The following is a 20,217-nucleotide window of genomic DNA, read 5'->3' on the forward strand; positions in this document are numbered from 1 at the left end:
CATCCCACTTCCTTCTCGGGAAAATTAAAATGTTTGTAACAACTCGGCATTTTAAACAAAGAAAAAATCATTTTGTATGTTCGTATTTTTAATTACTGTTACAATGTATATCAATATTGAATACCCGTATTTCATTCAAATTTGTGACGTATACTTTTGGATTTGTCATAGACAACCATACTCGCGGTGTGCATTTCTACTACAATATAAAACTTGTTTCAATTTAAAACAAAAATGTACACAAAGTTATGTGTTATTTAAATCGTTTTTACGGGTAAGTGTGTGCACTTCTCGATAAACAGTCTACAAATAAATTATATGTAATGATTACCATATAAACTATGTATACACATGAATATTAGCATGATACAAACATTTTTATATCTTTTTTATGATTTTTCATAATTCGAATATTGGTGTCCCTGTTTGGATATCTATTTCCCTGACAAACGATATTTTAATTGATATAATTCGATTTTACTTTCTGTTGACATTGTTTCAGGAAGTTATGTTTGCCTAAAAATAAACCTTTTACTTGAATAGGTTGAAAACCAAATATAGAACCTACGTTAATTGAATTGACTCAATTGCTATATATAGCTCAAATAAAGTTCGTATTTCCCATTTCCCATTTTACTTTCGGTAATGTAAGTATTAACAAAGTTCATTGTTACCGTTTGTTAAACATCACTATTAAGATGATGATGATAATAATAATAATAATAATAATAATAATAATAATAATAATAATAATAATAATAATAATAATAATAATAACAATAATAATAATACAATCATATATACAAATAGAAAGTGTATTAACCTTCGTACAACGATAAATATTAGTCGTAGTATTTTGAGTTCCAAATGGTGAAGTTGAAATCATCCCTTCGTAAGTTTTACGGACGCCATCACGAGTTGGTTGACCGTTATGGAATAACCGTTTCACAGATGATATCGGATATGCTCCTTATGTCGTAACTACAATACCTTCCCTTTTCTCGAATGTGACTTACCGAATTAGACTATTTACCGGATTTGTAATAACATAAGCAACACGACGGGTGCCACATGTGGAGTAGGATCTGCTTACCCTTCCGGAGCACCTGAGATCACCCCCAGTTTTTGGTGGGGTTCGTGTTGCTTAGTCTTTAGCTTTCTATGTTGTGTCATGTGTACTATTATTTGTCTGTTTGTCTTTTTATTTTTGGCCATGGCGTTGTCAGTTTGTTTTCGATCTATGAGTTTGACTGTTCCTTTGGTATCTTTCGTCCCCCTCTTGAATACCGCCTTACATTCTTTTGATATGTCTGACCGAAGTCAGGAGCCTGTAATTCAGGATTATTGTTGGTTCCTGGCTGTCATTTTTTGCGTAAATTGCTCTGTATAAATAGGTCTTACGTTTTCTTTTTGGAAGTTATGGCTCTAACCGTTTAAGAAAAAAGGGCAAAGAACAATACTTTTATAAAACTTTGTATAAATTGCTTATTACTCTTGACCCATTTAAATTGGGTTAAATTCAAATTCTTGAAATGTTAAGATTGTTTAGTATGCTGAATTTATCTGTGTATGTAAATTTTGTATTTTTGGCCCATTTTAAATTGGTCCATATAGAAGTACAAATGGTCTAAAATATAACTTTGAATGGTTAGATCAAAAATTGAGTTCTTGGTGTTCTTCGATGTGCCGACTGTTTAATCACAATCCTAGTTTAAAGCTGTATCAAGCTTGAATATAGTGTTCATACTTGCTCCAATTGTTCAGGGTTCGAACTCTGCGGTCATTTTAAGCTGCGCTTCGCGATGCATTTTATTCTCCTTGTTGAAAGATTTTCGGTGAACTTTTATTGTCATTTGAACTCTAGGTGATATTTGTGTTATAGAATATTTCCTAATATTTATATGAAACCATTGAAAAGAATATATAAGTATGCGAACAAATCATTTTAAAGGATCCATGTCTTTCAGGGTCCAGTTTTATTTCGTTTTTGGAATCAAAAAATAATCTGCGTTTTTCATTTTTGGGTTCTTACTGTATTTATTTTTTATTGTAACTGTCTCCCCCTTCCCCCGAAAAAAGAAAATAAATAATAAAATACAATATAAAATATTTGAAAAAGGAAAGTTTATTACACTCCTAAAAAAAAAATACACACAAAAAAAAAAAGAAAAGAAAAATGCTTGTTGTTGCAATTTTAGACCATTATAGTGAAAGATCGAAAACATTCTGTTGAGTTTCTTCTTTGGTTTTGAACTTAAACACAATATCTCTTTTATCTGAATCATCATTTATTTATTTACAGGGTCAGGTTTGCCTAGTAAATATATAGCCAATCATGGTTGATAGAGGCACTGTTGTTGATGTTGACAATGAACTAGTGTCGTTTGACGTCCAGTCAATTAAGTTCTTAGTGAAGAACTTGATTCATCATGTCCAATTGAAGCAATGTTCTTCTTTGCTTGATGTTTTCACAGCACTAGAAATAGTCAAGCATATAACTGAAAATAACTGGAAGGAGTTTCTTTCAGAATGTCTTTTTATGATTGGCAAACGCAATATTATACATATCTTAGGACTCAATTCATCTCAAATTGAAGAAAGAATTCACCGAAAGGAAGGTTTTCTCATACCTTTCAGGTAAATTTTTAAGAAAATTGTTTAATTTTATGTTGTTTATTTTTTCATCCTCAGCTCGCTTCAAGTTAAATGCTGAAAATGATTACTGAATATGTGTTATCCTGTAAAAGTGTTTCGAACATACACCCATTGTTTAAAAGAAGAACGACAGATACCAGAGGGACAGTCAAACTCATAGATCGAAAACAAAGTGACAACGCCATGGCCAAAAATAAAAAGACAAACAGACAAATAATAGTACAGATGACACAACATGGAAAACTAAAGACTAAGCAACACGAACCCAACTAAAAACTGGGGGTGATCTCAGGTGCTTCGGAAGGGTAAGCACATCCTGCTCCACATGTGGCACCCGTCGTGTTGCTTTTGTTATTACAAATCCGGTAAATATTAAATGTTATTTGTATTCTGTACTAATTGAATCGCACAAATATTAATTATTTTTAATAACTTTTAGATTTTTAAACACAAAATTTAATGATTTTTTTATGTGTATTTACATATCTAAGGCTTCCAAACTTCTTGCACTTACGAAAATTATTTGTGTTAACATGAAAACTTATTCTTCAAACATAAACCTCGTTCTATATTGAACGATTCTCAAACATAAATATTTTCATTTTCTTTTAAATTCTAATTTAGGTGACAATAAGGGAATACTTTTCCGCAAATGCTGTGTTTAATTCCGGTTACACTTTGTAACTATTTTCCTTAACAAGTTGTATATTTGCACTACCGAACTTCGGGTATTTTCCGGTGAAGTCTACCATGAAAACTATTTTACTGCACCGTATCACAAGTGGACATGGTAATTCCAAATCATGTTGAGTATTTTTAATATTGTTGCTTAATTTTGGATGATTATTTGCTTAAATATCATTTGTTTGATTTTAAAATATCGCTTCTACTTCAATGGTTTGATTAAGTTCTGCATTAAGAACGAATGAATCTCTTAAAAATATACGCAATCATACACAATAATAACCTTATCCAAACCATCTGACTCAGATTGATGACTGCATAAAACTATGCCTTTTGTGTATATAATTGGTGTCCCATTGTCACAGGGTTTTCTTCATCACATTCTAAGAAATACCCAGTTCTAATTGATTTCATAAAATAATAAAATAAAAATATCAGCAAACAAGGACAACAAAAAGCGAAGAACAAAACATATGATAACCAGACTTGTGAAGTAGGAATTAATTCAAAGAAAAAATATCAATTAAGATATTTCAGACGCATGAAATGTATAACATGTTATTGTCATTTTTTACAGCACTGTGTCGATACCTCTGCTGGTGGACTATCAGTTCCCGATGGTATCATCAACTTACATAATATATATCAAACCTTTCATAAATTATCCGTTTACAAATTTTTGAATTATAAAGAAATTATGGTTTCCATTCCCTCAGGCAAAGTTGGCCTAAGATGGATTTGGTTTTTTATATTCCCTTTTTGGTTATATCGCACTTCAACTTTTTCGGTACTTCTACATCCTTGGCTTTCAAATATTCGTCTTTGAGCGTTCCTGATAAAGATAATCCACAGAAGCGCTTCACACGCACGAAATGTATAACGTGTTAGTTTTATTTTTTTCAGTATATGTTTTTTTTTCTATTTCATAGAACTGCATTGTATAAGATAGCTGAAGACCTCGATTCCACAGAAATTGAAAAACTTAAACAGGAAGCTATAGACATGATACCAAATATCATTCCGGCATTGCGGAAAGTTACATCAATGTATGATTTTCTAGACGTACTGGAAAAAAGGATGCTGATTTCTCACCATAGCAGCGACATATTACTGGTTATGCTTGAACGTATCAATCGTTCAGATCTAGGAATATTTATTAAAGAATTCTCAGGTAAGTCATTTTCTTTCATTAAATAACAATATAATTAACCGGGCAGTTTAAATCATGTTTCTTTTTCGTGGTTTGTATTTTGAAAAGTGGATTGAACAGCGTAAAAAAATCATTATCAAAAATACTGAGCTCCAAGGAAAATTCAAAAAGGAGGAACTCCATAAAACAAAAAAACAAAAAACAAACAAACAAACTATATCTACCATTGGAACAAATTGAAAACTCCTGTCATCGTCCTGACTTGGTACAACCAACTTCCGAAGAAAGTGGAAGGTTAAACCTGGTTTTATAGCTTCATGGAGCTGAAACACTTGTATGACAGTTGCGTAGAGTTACATTATATTGACAACGTGAGGTTAGGAATCCAACAGACATAGTTTTACATAACCACTGTTATCCTGATCAATTGTCGCGCCTTTTCATTAAAAACAATATTTAGGAACCGGATACAGACATACATTTATCTTTGAAGAGTTAAAATATGCATTCAGAAAATTTAATAATAATATTGTTACATTCATAATTCTACCTAATCGTGCTTGGATGACACATTTTCGTTTTATATTGTTGAATTAGTTCATCATGTTCTTTTCCAATTGTTTATGCAAAGAGAATTTATAAAAATGTATGTTATATTTTTCTTATATATATGTATATTAATAACAACAGTTCAATGCTAATTTAAGGTTTAAAATTTTGTACACCAGACGCTCGTTTTGTTTTCAAAAGGCTTATTAGTGACGCTCAAATCCAATAATAAAAGGTAAAACAAAGTAAGATGTTGAAGGGCATTGAGGACCCAAAAGGTTTTGCAAAATAACGCAAAGGTAATCTATTCCTGGGTAGAAAGTCCTTAGTATCTCGAAAAAATTAAAGTTTTGCGAACAGGTAATTTATAATTATGACAATATCAATATTTGAAAAATATCATTTTCTTACTAACCCATGTAAACTAATGACACACGATGACTATTTTTAAGCGGTTGTAACTTTCTTTCAAACGCATTTAGGAATGATTATCTAAAATGATTGAAATAACAATGAACCAAAAACTGCACACATAAAACGTATACGTTAAATCAATTGACATTATCTTTAAAAATTGTTCAAATATGTTTTGTTAAGACACCTTTAAACGGGTGCATTGGTGGAAAATACCAAAGGGACATTCAAACTCAAAAAATTAAATGTCATGGCAAAAAAAAAAAAGAAATAGATACAAAAACGAGGATAATCTCAAGTGCTTTGGAAGGGTACAGAAATTCTGACCATGCTGACGAAAAACTTTGAATTACTTCTATTATCCAATTGTCAAATTCGCATCACTTCTTTTTATTGGTCCTAAAGGCAAGATGGGTAAAGAATGTATCTGACTGAAAGACAATGTATGTTATGGAACCTTTTATCTATGGTGATGTATGATAAAACAACCGGCTTAAGAAACTTTTCATTTGTAAGGGTAGATAAACAGATGCACAAATAATATGAGAACAATAATTTTGACTTTTTTTTACAACTTATTACTGATTTCAGGAGGATTTTATCATATGACTAGGCCATATAGTGGTAAGTTAAAATTAAAAAAAAGAGATCATGTACAAATCTTAAGCAAATGATAAGTCCAGGTATGAATAACACAAACGCTTTGACAAACATTGGATTAATTTTCGTAATAAAACAATTTCAAAGCGAAACGGCGTGGGCATGTCGATAGATTATCCCTGCTTCATCTCGTACACTTCTTGTAATGGATCTATAACAACATGTGGTCATTCAAAACTAGGAAATTAACAATAGGAAAACTACTTAGCCATCAGGATCAGTTTTAAGATTATAATTACAAATGTAGCAAACTATCTCATAAGCTTAAAGTTTCAGGAATGTACGAAGCGCAAGTCACCAATGAAAAAGGACTAAACAAGTCAATAAAAAGCAGATAACACCTGGACCAAAAAGAAAAGAACAAAAACGTCAAAAAGACAAATTCAAGTCCACAAAAGCCAAACAGAATATATTATTGAGTAACAAGAACCCCTTGAAACACAGGGGTTGAATTCAAGTGCTTCGGAAGGGTAGCCATATTATGCTCTATTAATTGCACCCATTGTATTGTCCATGGCAAGTTTGATATTATGATAGGTTGATTTAGATGATATTGCAATCGAGAGAGAAAAAAAAGAAGCTACTGTACCATTATGTCCATGATAATTTGCAGCCCATATATTAAATAGCGGTCAGCAAAATAATATTGAAAGCGTTCCCTTTTTCGAAGGCATGACTTCTACCTTATCTTTTAGGACCCTTGGTTTGATAGTTATCTCATATTTCAAAGGGAGTTTAATTAATACTACAATTACATTATGAACTTACAATAGACAATGAGTACTATCGAAGACACCCGATTTTAGAAAGAATCATTTGGGAAGGTTAAATTGGTGAAACTTGAAAATATGTCTTAGAAAAGTCAGGATTAATTATGACAGTTGTTTTTCACTTATTCCGTTGATAACGTTTGATTTTGTCAGCTGTTACAGACTTCCCCTTTGCAAATTTTCCTTGGAGTTCATTATTTGTTGTATACATTTTAAGATCCAAGTTGATATTGGTCATCTTTAAGTTGAGTATAGGGACACGTTAACAGGACTTATAATCATGTTCTTCTTTTCAATTTCGCAATTATTTGAGATTTAATGAATAAGCGAAAATCTATGTTTTCTACTATATTATATATTGATATTTGCATACACAAACAACGAAAGCGTATGCATATCACAGTAATTATCTTCTGATATATAATGCAATAATTATTTGCATTGCATATTTTTACATGTGCCACTTATTATTTCTTGTCAACTATTTAATACTTTTCAAGGTATGTGTGTAATAATTAATAACAAAACCTTTTCTGATGCATCTAAGTTACCAGCGAGACGTGGGACAGAATTTGACGAAGGTATGTATAATTATTGAGTGCTTTAATCGTTGTTGTAATTCATACATTGCGATAAATAAATAGGTACCATGATTTAATTGCAAAGTTTTTATATGTGAGGTTTTTTTTATTTGAAATTTATTTTGTGTTTCGCAAATTGTAGTTTATGTCGCTTTTTTATTGTTGTAAATCACAAATGTATTTTGTTAACAAGATTAACATATCTGTAGTTTATTTTGGCTATTCGTTCTAAAAGTATTATTCAAGACACATTTATCGCCAGTAATTAATAAGTATATGTTACAATTGGAATTCAGCAGTCCAAAATTACACATCTAACAGACGATGGGATATTATTGAAGCTTACTTTAGGAATGATTCACAATCATTTCTCAAAGAATTTGATTGGATTTAATGTGCTAGCTGTACTGTACGTTGAATAGGTTCACACATTGTGTAAACTTGTTGCCGCAATGTTTTGATATTTAGAAGTATAATATTTGTAGTTCATACGTTTGATAAGAATCATAATCAATCATACGAGGGATTCTTAAATCAAAATGTCAAAAATTCCAGGAGTATATGACGTCGATCGTATAATTGAATTCAGTTGTGAAGCTGTGCAATCATGGATTATCAAAATCCCAGTGTATCTTCTACTTTTCTGTATATGACCTTTTACAATCCATTTCTGAATTTTATTTAAGTAATTAGGAAATTCCTCTTCCGATATGTGTGATAAAGATATGTTAGACCGGAAATACAAGGTAATTGAGGTTATAGTGTAAATAAATTGAACGTTACAGCAACTGGTCATGTCATCTGAAGGGTTTCATCCTTGGTCAGGTGTCTATTTTTCGATTTGAGTAGGTATTACTGATAGTGACATAGTAATAGCTGTTGTGACTATGAAATATACCCCTCTGTACAATAAATGATGCCTTGTACGAAACCTATTTGATATAAAGATAAAAGCCTCTGGTAACTTTTTAGATAGATGATTGAACATTCTTATTGAAATTGAATGAGTTTGTTTATCAGAAGGACAAACTGGGACACATATGCAGCTATCCCACAAATAAAGTTTATATAATTATTCTAATATGACGTGCTTCTTTTGATTTGGAAATAAAGCCATGTTCTAAATCCAATAAAACATGGGCCGCACGTGATTGACGTCACAATTGAAATTGCAACGTCAGCTGTGTTTTGAACGCCGGAAAACAAAATGGACAATTGTTTTGGTGTTGCTCGCTAGAAAATTAAATAAATTAAATAAAAGTAAGTTTACATGAATCTGCTCATTTGTTTATCGTAAAACAGTTGATTTTCTATAACGTTTTGGCTTCATCAAATCAAAATGGATGCCTTTTGAACGCGTATTATAGGTCCGCTTGGAAATAAAAAAGTTCTAAATGTTTCTATTTGAATCGAAATAATTCTATCATGCCATGCTCTATGCTAATTTTAACAAGGGTAGGCATTATATTGTCAATATTTTACACCTCGCTTACGCTCGTTATAAAGATATTGACAAATATAATGCCTACCCATGTAGAAATGAGCATAGAGCATGGCATGAAAGAATTATTTCTTAAGTAAGAAATGATTGAAAATAAATAATACTCAAGCAGACTAAAGAATTGTTTTTTACTTCAGCAATACACATTTTTTATTTTTAAGAAAGGCTCTCTGCAACCTTTACCAAACTCAAATTCAAGACATGTATACACAGAGACCTCTCGGCTGAGGAGATTGTTGCAAAAATAACAGAGGTGTCAAAATTGGATCATTCAAAGTACGGCGCATGCGTTGTATGCATTCTTTCACATGGCAGTGAAACGGCAGTGTTTGGAAGTTATGGTCATTCTGTCGGGATCAACCATCTGACGTCTCTCCTTTCATCAAGAAATTGCCAATCACTTACAGGAAAACCAAAATTGTTATTCATTCAAGCTTGCCGAGGAACCAGAGATCAAACAATTGAAAACAATAATGACGAGCAAAAAGGCACGTACAATTAAAAACAAACTTCTTGCAAACATTGATATTGATCTGGTGTTTAAGTATTGTGTCTTTAAGAATGAGGGGTTTATACAGTGGTGTACTAGTAAACGTTTTCAAACTATAATTTATTTTCACAACTTAATTAAAAAATAAAATGTACTAGTAATCCATAGATCAAAAGAAACACCCCTAAAATGTTCACGCGACATATATATGCTAGCTATCATTACATGCAATCATCAAACATTTTGCTTGGAAAAAACAATCAGTTTATTGACATTTCACTTAAATTTTTGTCACGTAACAGCCTAACCAAACAACACGTTTGTGTTTCGCAAGTATCAATGTTGAATTCTTGATTTGTTTTAAATTTTGTTTGACTCAAAGCCAAAATAATGTTTATAAGAAAGTTAATATGTCTGACTGTTTCATTGTGACTAACATGAAAAATATCAGCGTAAGAGTGCTGGTCTATTACAAATAAAGTTAATTGTAAGAACAGTTAATCTGTAATCGTCCAGATATTGCATATACTGTTTAAGCAGGCTAAAGTTAATTAATATACCATCATAAAAATACATCGTTATAAATCATTTTGAATAACAAAACTTAAGTACACATCCTTTTTCGATTACTATAAACACCTTGACTAATAAAAAATATTTCTAAAACATCTGAAACAATCTGATTTACAAAATTAGATAAAACAATCTTGAATAAAATATATAAAAGTTTTGAAACGTAATAATTACACTCACCATAGATACCAGGATCAAAAATTTTGGACGCTAGATGGGCCGTTCGTCTATCGACGACTCATCAGTGACGCTCGTATTAAAAAGTTTAAAAGGCCAAATAAAGTACGAAGTTGAAGAACATTGAGGACCAACATTTCCGAAAGGTTTTGCCAAATACAGGTAGTGTTATCTATAATAAATTATAAAAGTTTTTTTAAATACGAAAAAAAATTTCAGGAGAAGAGCAACATGATACAGGTGACATCAACAGTGATATCCAATATCTACCTCCTCCACCAGATCCACCACTGGGAGAAACACATAATCTTCAAGGAGAGTTCGACTTCTTATTGGGATATGCGACAACACCTGGCTATGTATCATACAGAGACTGTAAGCAGGGGACATTTTATGTTAGAACTCTGGCAGACGAGTTGATGGCTTATTCTGATAGGTTAGTACTAATACGTCAATCACAGTAATTGTAGTATTGCAAATTATTTATAGTCGATTAACATAGCAAAAAAATATTATGAAGACACAACCTTTCAATCAGTTTAATTGAGGTCTGGAGCTGGCATGTCAGAAACTGCTTGTAGTCCTTTGTTAATCTATGTATCATAGTCATTTTGCGTAGTTTTTTTTTGTTACCTATTCTGACAATTGACTCAGACTTCTTTTAAACTGAGTTTTACTGTGCGTATTGCTGTGTGTTTTTTTTATTCTACACTGGCTAGAGGTGTAGGGGAGAGTTTAGATCTAACAAAACATGTTTAACCCCGCCACATTTTTGCGCCTGTCCCAAGTCAGGAGACTCTGGCCTTTGTTAGTCTTGTATGTTTTTTAATATTAGTTCATTTATATGTTTTGGAGTTTAGTATGACGTCCAATTTCACTGAACTAGTACACATTTTTATTAATGGGCCAGCTGAGGCCCACCTCCGGGTGTGGGATTTTCTCGCTGAGTTTAAGACCCGTTGGTGGCCTTCGGCTGTTATCTACTCTTTGGTTGGTTTGTTGTTTCTTCGACATATTCCCCATTTCCATTCTCAATTTTATTACACCTTATATCAACCAATGAAGCGACTGGAAAACAACTGTCATATTCCTAACTTGGTACTGGCATTGTTCGAAGGACATGGTGTATTAAACCTGGTTATATAGCTAGCTAAACCTCCTACTTGCATGAAAGTAAATGTTGTTGATAGTTTCGTTTTATTTACAAAATTGGGTGAGTAACCAAAATAGACATAGTTGGTTAATGTGTCAATAATTGTGATCCAGTGACTCGAGGTAATTTGTGTCTGTAGATGTCTCTTTGAGAAACGAATTTAGAACCAATATCTGAAAAAAATAGGCGAAAAATAACAAACCGATATTGAAAGTCGAAAACAAACTGATAATATCAAGGCAAAATACGAAAAACGACAAGAAGACTAACAACAGTACACAAAACACAGAAAACAAACTTGAAGACTGAGATACACGAACCCAACCAAAAAACTGGGGGTGATCTCAGTTGCTCCGGAATAATAAAGTGATCCTGGTATACATCTGAAAATAATAAAAATTGTCTCAAGAATATAAAACGCTCGGATGGTTATTTTCCACTAAAAAATCATCATCCTCTTACATACGACCCTCATGGTTTTGATATAGATTTTATAGACTAACTTGTTATTACCAACTTTGACTTCGGAGTTTATAGTATTTCGACAGGTTACATACTATGTGGTACGACATTATGGCACACGGTCAAGTTAGACTCTAAGAAGTAAAATCAAGTTTACAATTTGTGCAATTTGAGGAACACATTTAACATTTTCCGATGATTTGGGCGTGTATAGAAACATAACAGATTTATTTTTTCCTCAATTTGCAGTGATTGCAAGCTTGATTTTACTTCTTTTAGTTGTTCTAACTTGACCAAATATGAAAATATCCTACGAAAGATTAAGTAGCCTGTCGAAAAATTATATGAAACGGACTATGAGAACGCAACAGGACGACCAGGAGAAACGTCATCGGGACAACAACCGCATTAAAATAAAAAAAAAAATTAACATACGGTTTGCACTCATTTTGTGATTTTTGTTGACATTCATTTAAATTATAAATGCTGATGAATTAAAGACATTTAAGGTTCACAATGTTATGGAGAGTAGATTAGTGGTTGGTGCTATATTTCTACAATAGAAATGTAACCAATAACTAAACGTTACTTTATTCCGGTGTACGAACAAATTTATGATCTTTCTAACGGTGTTTTTTCCCGGAAAAATTTGACGTCACAAAGCAGATATCTTCACGTACCAATAGCCCCAAGGATGAGCCAAAACCAAATCATTCATAAAATCGAAATTTGAATATCATGTATGAAACAAACCATTCCGAAACAATTATTTGCCGTCGCCTCATTTTCAAATTAGATTTGCTGACTATATTGTACATTGGCCCAATAAGCTGTCATCTACTACACCATTATTGTACACATTTTACTTTTTCTGTATTTCAGATTAGATTTGCTGAGTATATTGACCATTGTAACCAATAAGTTGTCCGATATGAATATTGATGGTGGAGCCGGAAAGGTACACAAACAATGTCCGATGCCACAGTTCAGTCTCACCAAGAAACTTTATTTCTTTCCGGAAAACTTTATATAAAGAAAATGAAATAATTGTATGTTACATGGTTTGTACGCGCATCATTACATTACATTGTTGACATAATTTAAAAAAAAAAGATTGCGATACCAAAGGGGAAACGTCATGTATCAAAATTCTGGTCTGGAAACCAATCGCTTTTTGTTTAAACATAAAATATTAATTAAAATAGAACATTTACGTATGTAAACATTTTATTTATTTTTTTCTTTCTTGTAATTGTTGAATAGCTGTTTTTTTTTCTTTTTTTTTTCTTTTTTTTTTTTTCTAATTTAAAAAATAGAAAAAAAAGTATTTAAAAAAAGAAAATATAAGTATGAACAAGTTCATAATAAGACAGTCATCGTAATGACAAATATTTCATGCAAGATAGAAAATGTAGAATTTGGAACATTTTTCATTTCAGAGAAAGGACAGTATATGATGAATAACAATGTTTATTTTTATGCCTAATTGTAAACTGTGATATGTATATACGAACTGTGACTATAATAAAGATATAAAAAAACCAAAGTGGAAACATAAACCTCAAGACGATGGAAAACACAAAACACCATGATAGTATAACGACATAAAACACATAGCAATCTCAATGGCAATGGAAAATAGGTTTCGTTGTACATATATCCACCAAAAGTAGCATTAAGTTTCCACTATAGTTTGCACTTAGTAAATATAGCTGTTTCACAAACCACGCCTCTTTTGAGGAGATATATAATATTCATAGTTATTTTGTTTTGTGTACGTACTGGTTCCCAGATATGATCTATATCTTTCATCTCATAGAGACATAACTCGGGACTTTTACTAGTATAAATACACATGGATAGCGGCTAAATTGAATTCTGAGGAAGACCCAAAGTGAAGGGAGGGGTAGTACAGAATTTTAGTATACGTTTAAACTCTTGGAAGTTCGAGGCATATAAATGTTGAAAATATGGTTCACGGCCCTATGTTTTGACATTTGAAAAAAATAGTAGTGCATATGAACTTTTCAATCTAGGATATATTATTTTACGAAACTTCATAGTAAAAGTGGCACAGTTTTAGCAGTAAAAGGAGTTCTATATCTACAGAAGTGCAACCTATACAAGTGTTGTAAGTGACAATCATATAGTTATTTTATCTCTGCATAAAACATACAACATTTCTAAAATTTCAGTCAAAATCATATTATCTATATTACTAAATGAACTTGGGTGTCGCGTTTTCTTCTTTCATATAAAATTCACGAATATTGTTGTATACCACAAATGGGTACTGACCAGCGTAGTTTATTATGTGTTAATTTCAAGATCTTTTGGGGGTAATTGGGGGTTAAAATCGGAAAAAAACCAGTTCGGATCGACCGTCCTTCACGACGTTCGGCTCTGAAATTTACGTGCCGTCGTCATTTCCGTCATTTCACATCTGCCCGGCAAAATTAATTTTTATTTCGTAGCAGATACGGTAACTATTGACCTTACACTGAAACACTTTGTGATACACATTACTTTGACGCTCTCGGCAATTTAACAACGGATTTTTACATGTCAAGAGCTTTTCCTTCCGGGGATCCGTATCAATTCAATATGAAAAGGGTGGGGGGATTACTTCAGTTTTCGGTTAAAAATGGGTACCGATCACGGAAACACCAGAAATCAGCTGCGGATCCAGGATTTAATGTTAGGGGGGTGTTAAAAATATTCTTCTGCGGAACGGAGCATGTTGCGAAATATTTTTTGGTTAATTAGCAGAATTTACGTGCCGTCATCATATCCACTTTGTTTGCAAGTATTATGGTCTGCTCAGCAAAAATTATACCCTAAAGGGTGGGGCGATTACATCGGTTTTCGGTTAAAAATGGGAACATAAGTGTCGCTGGAATGTGACCGCCCATTCACATATTAATTTTTCATATAAAAATTTTCAGACGACTCATAAATGGGGGTGGTTCTGAGCACGAAAACACCTGAAATCAGATGCGGATTGACCTTACACTAAAACACTTTGTGATACACATTCCCTTGACGCAATTTAACAATAGATTTTTACAGGTCAAGAGCTTTTCCTTCCGGGGATCCGCAGCAATTCAACATGAAAAAGGTGGAGGGATTTCTTCGGTTTTCTGTTAAAAATGGGTACAGAAGTGCGACTGGAAAGAGACCCCCCCCTTCAGCCCACTCATATATAGGGGTGGTTCTGAGCACGAAAACACTTGAAATCAGGTGCGGATCAAAACTATATATCTTCAAATCATGAACCAAAGTATATTTCGCGGGTATTTTCTTGTTATTAAGAAAATTCTTAAATTATTGTAGACTATGATTACATAACATGAAAAATTTAATATCGATTCTTAAAAAATATTTTAATTTTTAAAACTTGACAGTAAAGAAATAAAAAAAAACGCAATCAAAGGGGACGAAATATACCAGAGGGACAGTCAAACTGGTCTCATAGATCGAAAACAAACTGACAACGCCATGGCCAAAAATAAAAAGACAAACAGACAAATAAAAGTACAGATGACACAACATAGAAAACTAAAGCCTAAGCAACACGAACCCACCAAAACATGGGGGTGATCTCAGGTGCTCCGGAAGGGTATGCAGATCCTGCTCCACAGACAAATAGATAAGTGCATGCATTTTTAAGGTAGAAAAATAAAATTACCCCCTTATAAACTGAATCCGTCCGGAGCGCTTTTTTTGGAATTACTAGCTTCATCACGAACGCTTAAAGCCACATCCTTGAAAAGCCAGGAATGTATAAGTACCGAAACACGCAAAGAGCTATATGAGCAAAAACGATTTTTCCAGAGAAGGTAGAAAATTTTAATATACTGGAAAGTGATACGACTTCGCTCGGGATACAAATGTACAGTATTTTTATTTATTAAAAGTATGCATAAAATATATTCTAATATAAAGCTATCGTAATTTCGGCCTATCGCTCATAAACGATATTAACAAAAATACCGAACTCCCAGTTTAATGTTTAATTAAAAAAGTTGAGGTCCATAACACCTGACAAAACCAACTGCTCTACTATATCAACCAACTGCTCTACTTTATCAACCAACGACTCTACTATATCAACCAACGGCTCTACTATATCAACCAACGGCTCTACTATATCAACCAACGGCTCTACTATATCAACCAACGGCTCTACTATATCAACCAACTGCTCTACTATATCAACCAACTGCTCTACTATATCAACCAACTGCTCTACTATATCAACCAACTGCTCTACAATATCAACCAACTGCTCTACTATATCAACCAACTGCTCTACTACATCAACCAACTGCTCTACTATAATGCGACAACTCTCCACAAAAGACCAAATGACACAGATGTTAACAACTATATCATGTATAGGTCACCGTACGGCATTGAGTAAAACCCATACTGCATAGTCAGCTATAAAAGGTCCAAAACATGACAGATGTAAAACAATTCAAACGAAAAAACTAACGATGATTTATGTGCAAAATAATGAACGAAAAACAAATATTATATACAGCAACAAACGACAACCACTGAATTACAGGCTCCTGACTTGAAAAAGGCATAGATTACTTTAGATGTATTTGGCACAACGTTTTGAAATTTTGGTTCCTCAATGCTCTTCAACTTTGAACTTGTTTGGCTTTAAAACTATTTTTGAGCGTCACTGATGAGTCTTATGTAGACGAAACGCGCGTCTGGCGTATTAATTAATTATAATGGATGTAATGGCTATCTTTTCCTTCTTTCCAATTTACATTTAACACGAACAAGGTCTTGCTGGCTCTGTAACAAGATATGATAAGTAACCTAATAAAAACCAAAAACGTAAGTTTGACAACTGTTTGAAAAATTCTTCACCAAATTAAATCTTAAAAACTAGTTTCTAGAAGAACAATTAAAAATATGTCCACTGTTGAATTTTCCTTTGTTTATTTTAAGATATTGATATAGAAAAAGTAATTTCTAATTGGAATAATTTTTCTCGGTGTCAAAAGACAATCTACATGATCTAACACATGCAGTTCTTTCTGATAATATCAGGTTTATCGAGATACAGCCTTTTTGAGCTGAGGCATCATTAAACAAACACCAACCAATCAATCAAATGATAACGTAAGGGAAATAAGTAAGGATGTCTTGTTTACTCCAAGTCAATATCAGGATCAAATTCTAGGTTTCCGTATATCGATTCAGTTAATATATGGGTTCTTTATCTTTTACCTGAAATAAAGAAAATGCCTGTGATGTAGGTTTACACAGTTTTGGTTGGTGGATCCTGATAATTGTCACGTTAACCTATTATTTATTTGGGTTATTCACCCAATTTTGTCAATATAACAGAACAACTTTCATACAAGTGGGGGGAGGGGGGTTCCGCTAGCTTTAAAACCAGGTTGAACCAACCATTATTCTCGAAAAATGCATGTAACAAGTCAGGAATATGGCATTTGTTTGTCACTTGTTCTGTTGATTGAGAGCGTTTGATTTTGTTAGTTTCTAAGTATTTTTAGCTTCATTTGAACTTACACTGATTGGAAAAATGTATGGTTTTTATATGAAAATTAGAGGATGTATTATGAATGACAATGTGAAAACTCTCCACAAGAGACTGAAAAACGGAGAAGTAATCGAGTATATCACTGTATATATCAATGTATGCTTTTTACAATTTATTGATTGATTGTTGGTGTTTTAACGCCATTTTTTAGCGCCACATTTGGGCTATTTCGTGGCGGCCAGTTTTTATTGGTGGGTGAAGCCGGATTGCCCAGAGAAAACCACCGAACTTCGATAGGAAAACTGACAATCCTAGTCAATTAAGATTGGAGTCGAGTGCACCCGCACGAGCGGGGTTCGAACTCACAACCTCAGTGTTGACTGGCTAGTGATTACAGAAGTCACTACTTAGACCACTTGGCGTCCGAGACCCCGAACATGAAATTGAACACACAAGATATTACTTATATGTAACCTTGTGTGACATTAAACGGTAAACTACAAATGATTGAACGTTTACGTGTGTACATTGGAAAATTGTAATAACTTACGCCTAGAATTTAAACTTGTGTGACTTTTGAAAGCTTAGGCCGATAAAAATGAGTCTATTACTTTGATCTACTGGCATCAAATTCATTTTGACTTTTATTCATTATCTGGATCAAATAGTTTCACCAATGAATAACGTTTAATTTTATTTATGTTGCCTAATTGAGAAAATCTTAAGAAAAAAAGAAAGACAAAAATGTTCATTGTCTTTTGCCATTTGCTTCATTTAGAATTGTCTTAAGGAGAAATGATAAAGAGATCGCTTGCTCCAGTTGAACTAAACTGTTGTTATATTAACTTATGAGAAAAATATTGCTCCGGGAATAAAATCCGACATTAAATATCTCACTTCCAAAAAGCTAAAATGATCGGACAGATTGAAAACAATTTCAATTTTTAGTGCCAGCAATCCGCCGTTTTAGAATCTAATTCATTCTGGGTAATATTTTCAAAAGTGTACATCAAAGCGTCGTGATTGGTTAAAAACGTCCTAAACAATTGTAATTCCACCAATGACGTGACGTTATTTTCATTTTGGGGTAAGAACAATAATATTGCCCATAGTCGTTTAGATTTTGAAACGGCCTATTGTATACAACGTTGTCATTGTTTTAATTTCCGAAGAGGGCAATTTAGTTTCATTAGATTTTTTACTGTTTTGAGAAATACTTTATAGTTTTCAACGGAAATTTATAGTTTGAATAAAAATTGTTCAATTCTAAACTTGACGTCTTTTCTGGCTTATTTGTATTTTGTATTTACTGTCTTATTTACTCAGTACTCGTGAAAGAGTAATAACCATGATAATATTATATGATAGGCGAAATGTATGTTACATTTTAGAATTGATACTAATATACTTATAATTTCAAATTCCTTATATTTTAGATATTCGGAAATTATTTATCCACAAATAAGATGGAATAATCTTGTACGCTCGTCTTAGATAGGACTTTTTATGGCATTCCGTAGTCCGTCCGTGCTTTTGTCAGTCTGTTAACACTACAGTCGCGAAGGAGTAGACTGAAAACAGGGCTGGGGCAAACTTCTGAATAGTAAAGGCAACAGTAGTATACCGCTGTTCAAAAGTCATTAATCGATTAGGAGAAAACAAATCCGGGTTACAAACTAAAACCGAGGGAAACACATCAACTATAAGAAGAAAACAACGGAACAACAGAAACACTGAACTGCAACAAAAAAAAAGTCAACATACAAAGAAACGGACTAATTGATAACAACTGCCATGAAAGTGACGAGAGAAAAAACACACATTTTAGTCTAACTGTCTAAAAATTAGCTAGCGTCACTATTTTGCCTCTTTGGTCGTGTATCTCAATTATATAATTTGTATGCACCTGAACAAGCAAATTAGTGCATTTTGTTTACAAATGCTCATTATATGAAAAAAAATAGATGTAAGCAATTATAGACAACCATACGGCCTTCAACAATGAGAAAAAACCATACTGTATAATCAGCTATAAAAGGCCCTGAATTGACAAATGTAAAACAATTGAAACGAGAAAAATAACGGCCTAATGTATGAGCAGGACAAATACCGCAACCAAATATGACATACAGTAACAAACGACAACCACTAAATTACAGGTTCCTGAATTAGGCACATATAGAATGTGGCAGAGTTAAATATGTATGCGAGCGCCCTGATCTGAGATTACTCGCAGTTACTGATATATAGTTCCAAGCACATAACAGTTAATAAAAAAAAATCATGTTTTCTAAAACTAAAATAATGTCTCCCTGAAATACGTGTATGTAAACAATCTTCTTTTATTTACCACCCGAAATATTGTATTGTATATATTTGAATTAAACACAAACATCGAAACAAAACACGACCATTTATCTACCAAATTTACATTACAAAAAAAAAATCCATATGTACGCTTGAAAAAAAAGATCTTGTGTGTGTTTACATTTATGTCAATTTGTTTTGGTGTATTGGTCCTATATTATAAAGTGACATCCTCAGTTATTTTATGTCTGCCATTATCAAATTATGTTATTGTTTTTGTCTAAAATGAGAGTTTCTCAATTGAAATATATGAAATCTAATGATTCCCAAACTTTTGTCAGCGTACTATATGGTATGCAATCAATTACAATCATCTGAAAAAACAAAGGATATACCATGGTATAAAAAACACGAAAAGACGAACAAGTCAACAAAAAAAAAATCACACACACAAAAGAAAATTTATTGCACAAACCCCAACAAAAAGCCGAAGGATGGACAGAACCTACTTCATGTGAAATACCTGTAGTTTAACTTTCTGTTAGTTAAAAAGTTCGGGAG

The 20,217-nt window shown here is 32.7% G+C and overlaps 1 protein-coding gene across 2 annotated transcripts; it reads left to right on the forward strand.

The window, feature by feature from the left end:
• Positions 1-620: 620 nt before the first annotated feature.
• Positions 621-13,365, forward strand: LOC127718980 (caspase-3-like). Of its 2 annotated transcripts, XM_052225054.1 has the most exons (8): positions 621-647; positions 2,303-2,637; positions 4,269-4,510; positions 6,044-6,076; positions 7,383-7,463; positions 9,126-9,452; positions 10,424-10,640; positions 12,702-13,365. In XM_052225054.1, exons 2-8 carry the CDS (start codon positions 2,336-2,338, stop codon positions 12,850-12,852), a joined length of 1,353 nt encoding a protein of 450 aa, XP_052081014.1. In that variant the 5' UTR covers positions 621-647; positions 2,303-2,335; the 3' UTR covers positions 12,853-13,365. The 2 variants fall into 2 exon arrangements, with proteins under 2 accessions (XP_052081014.1, XP_052081015.1); XM_052225055.1 differs by lacking the exons at positions 621-647; positions 2,303-2,637 and adding an exon at positions 3,306-3,445.
• Positions 13,366-20,217: the final 6,852 nt, after the last annotated feature.

The sequence above is a fragment of the Mytilus californianus genome, unplaced genomic scaffold, assembly GCF_021869535.1.
Source record: "Mytilus californianus isolate M0D057914Y unplaced genomic scaffold, xbMytCali1.0.p SCAF_10, whole genome shotgun sequence".
Lineage (NCBI taxonomy): Eukaryota > Metazoa > Mollusca > Bivalvia > Mytilida > Mytilidae > Mytilus > Mytilus californianus.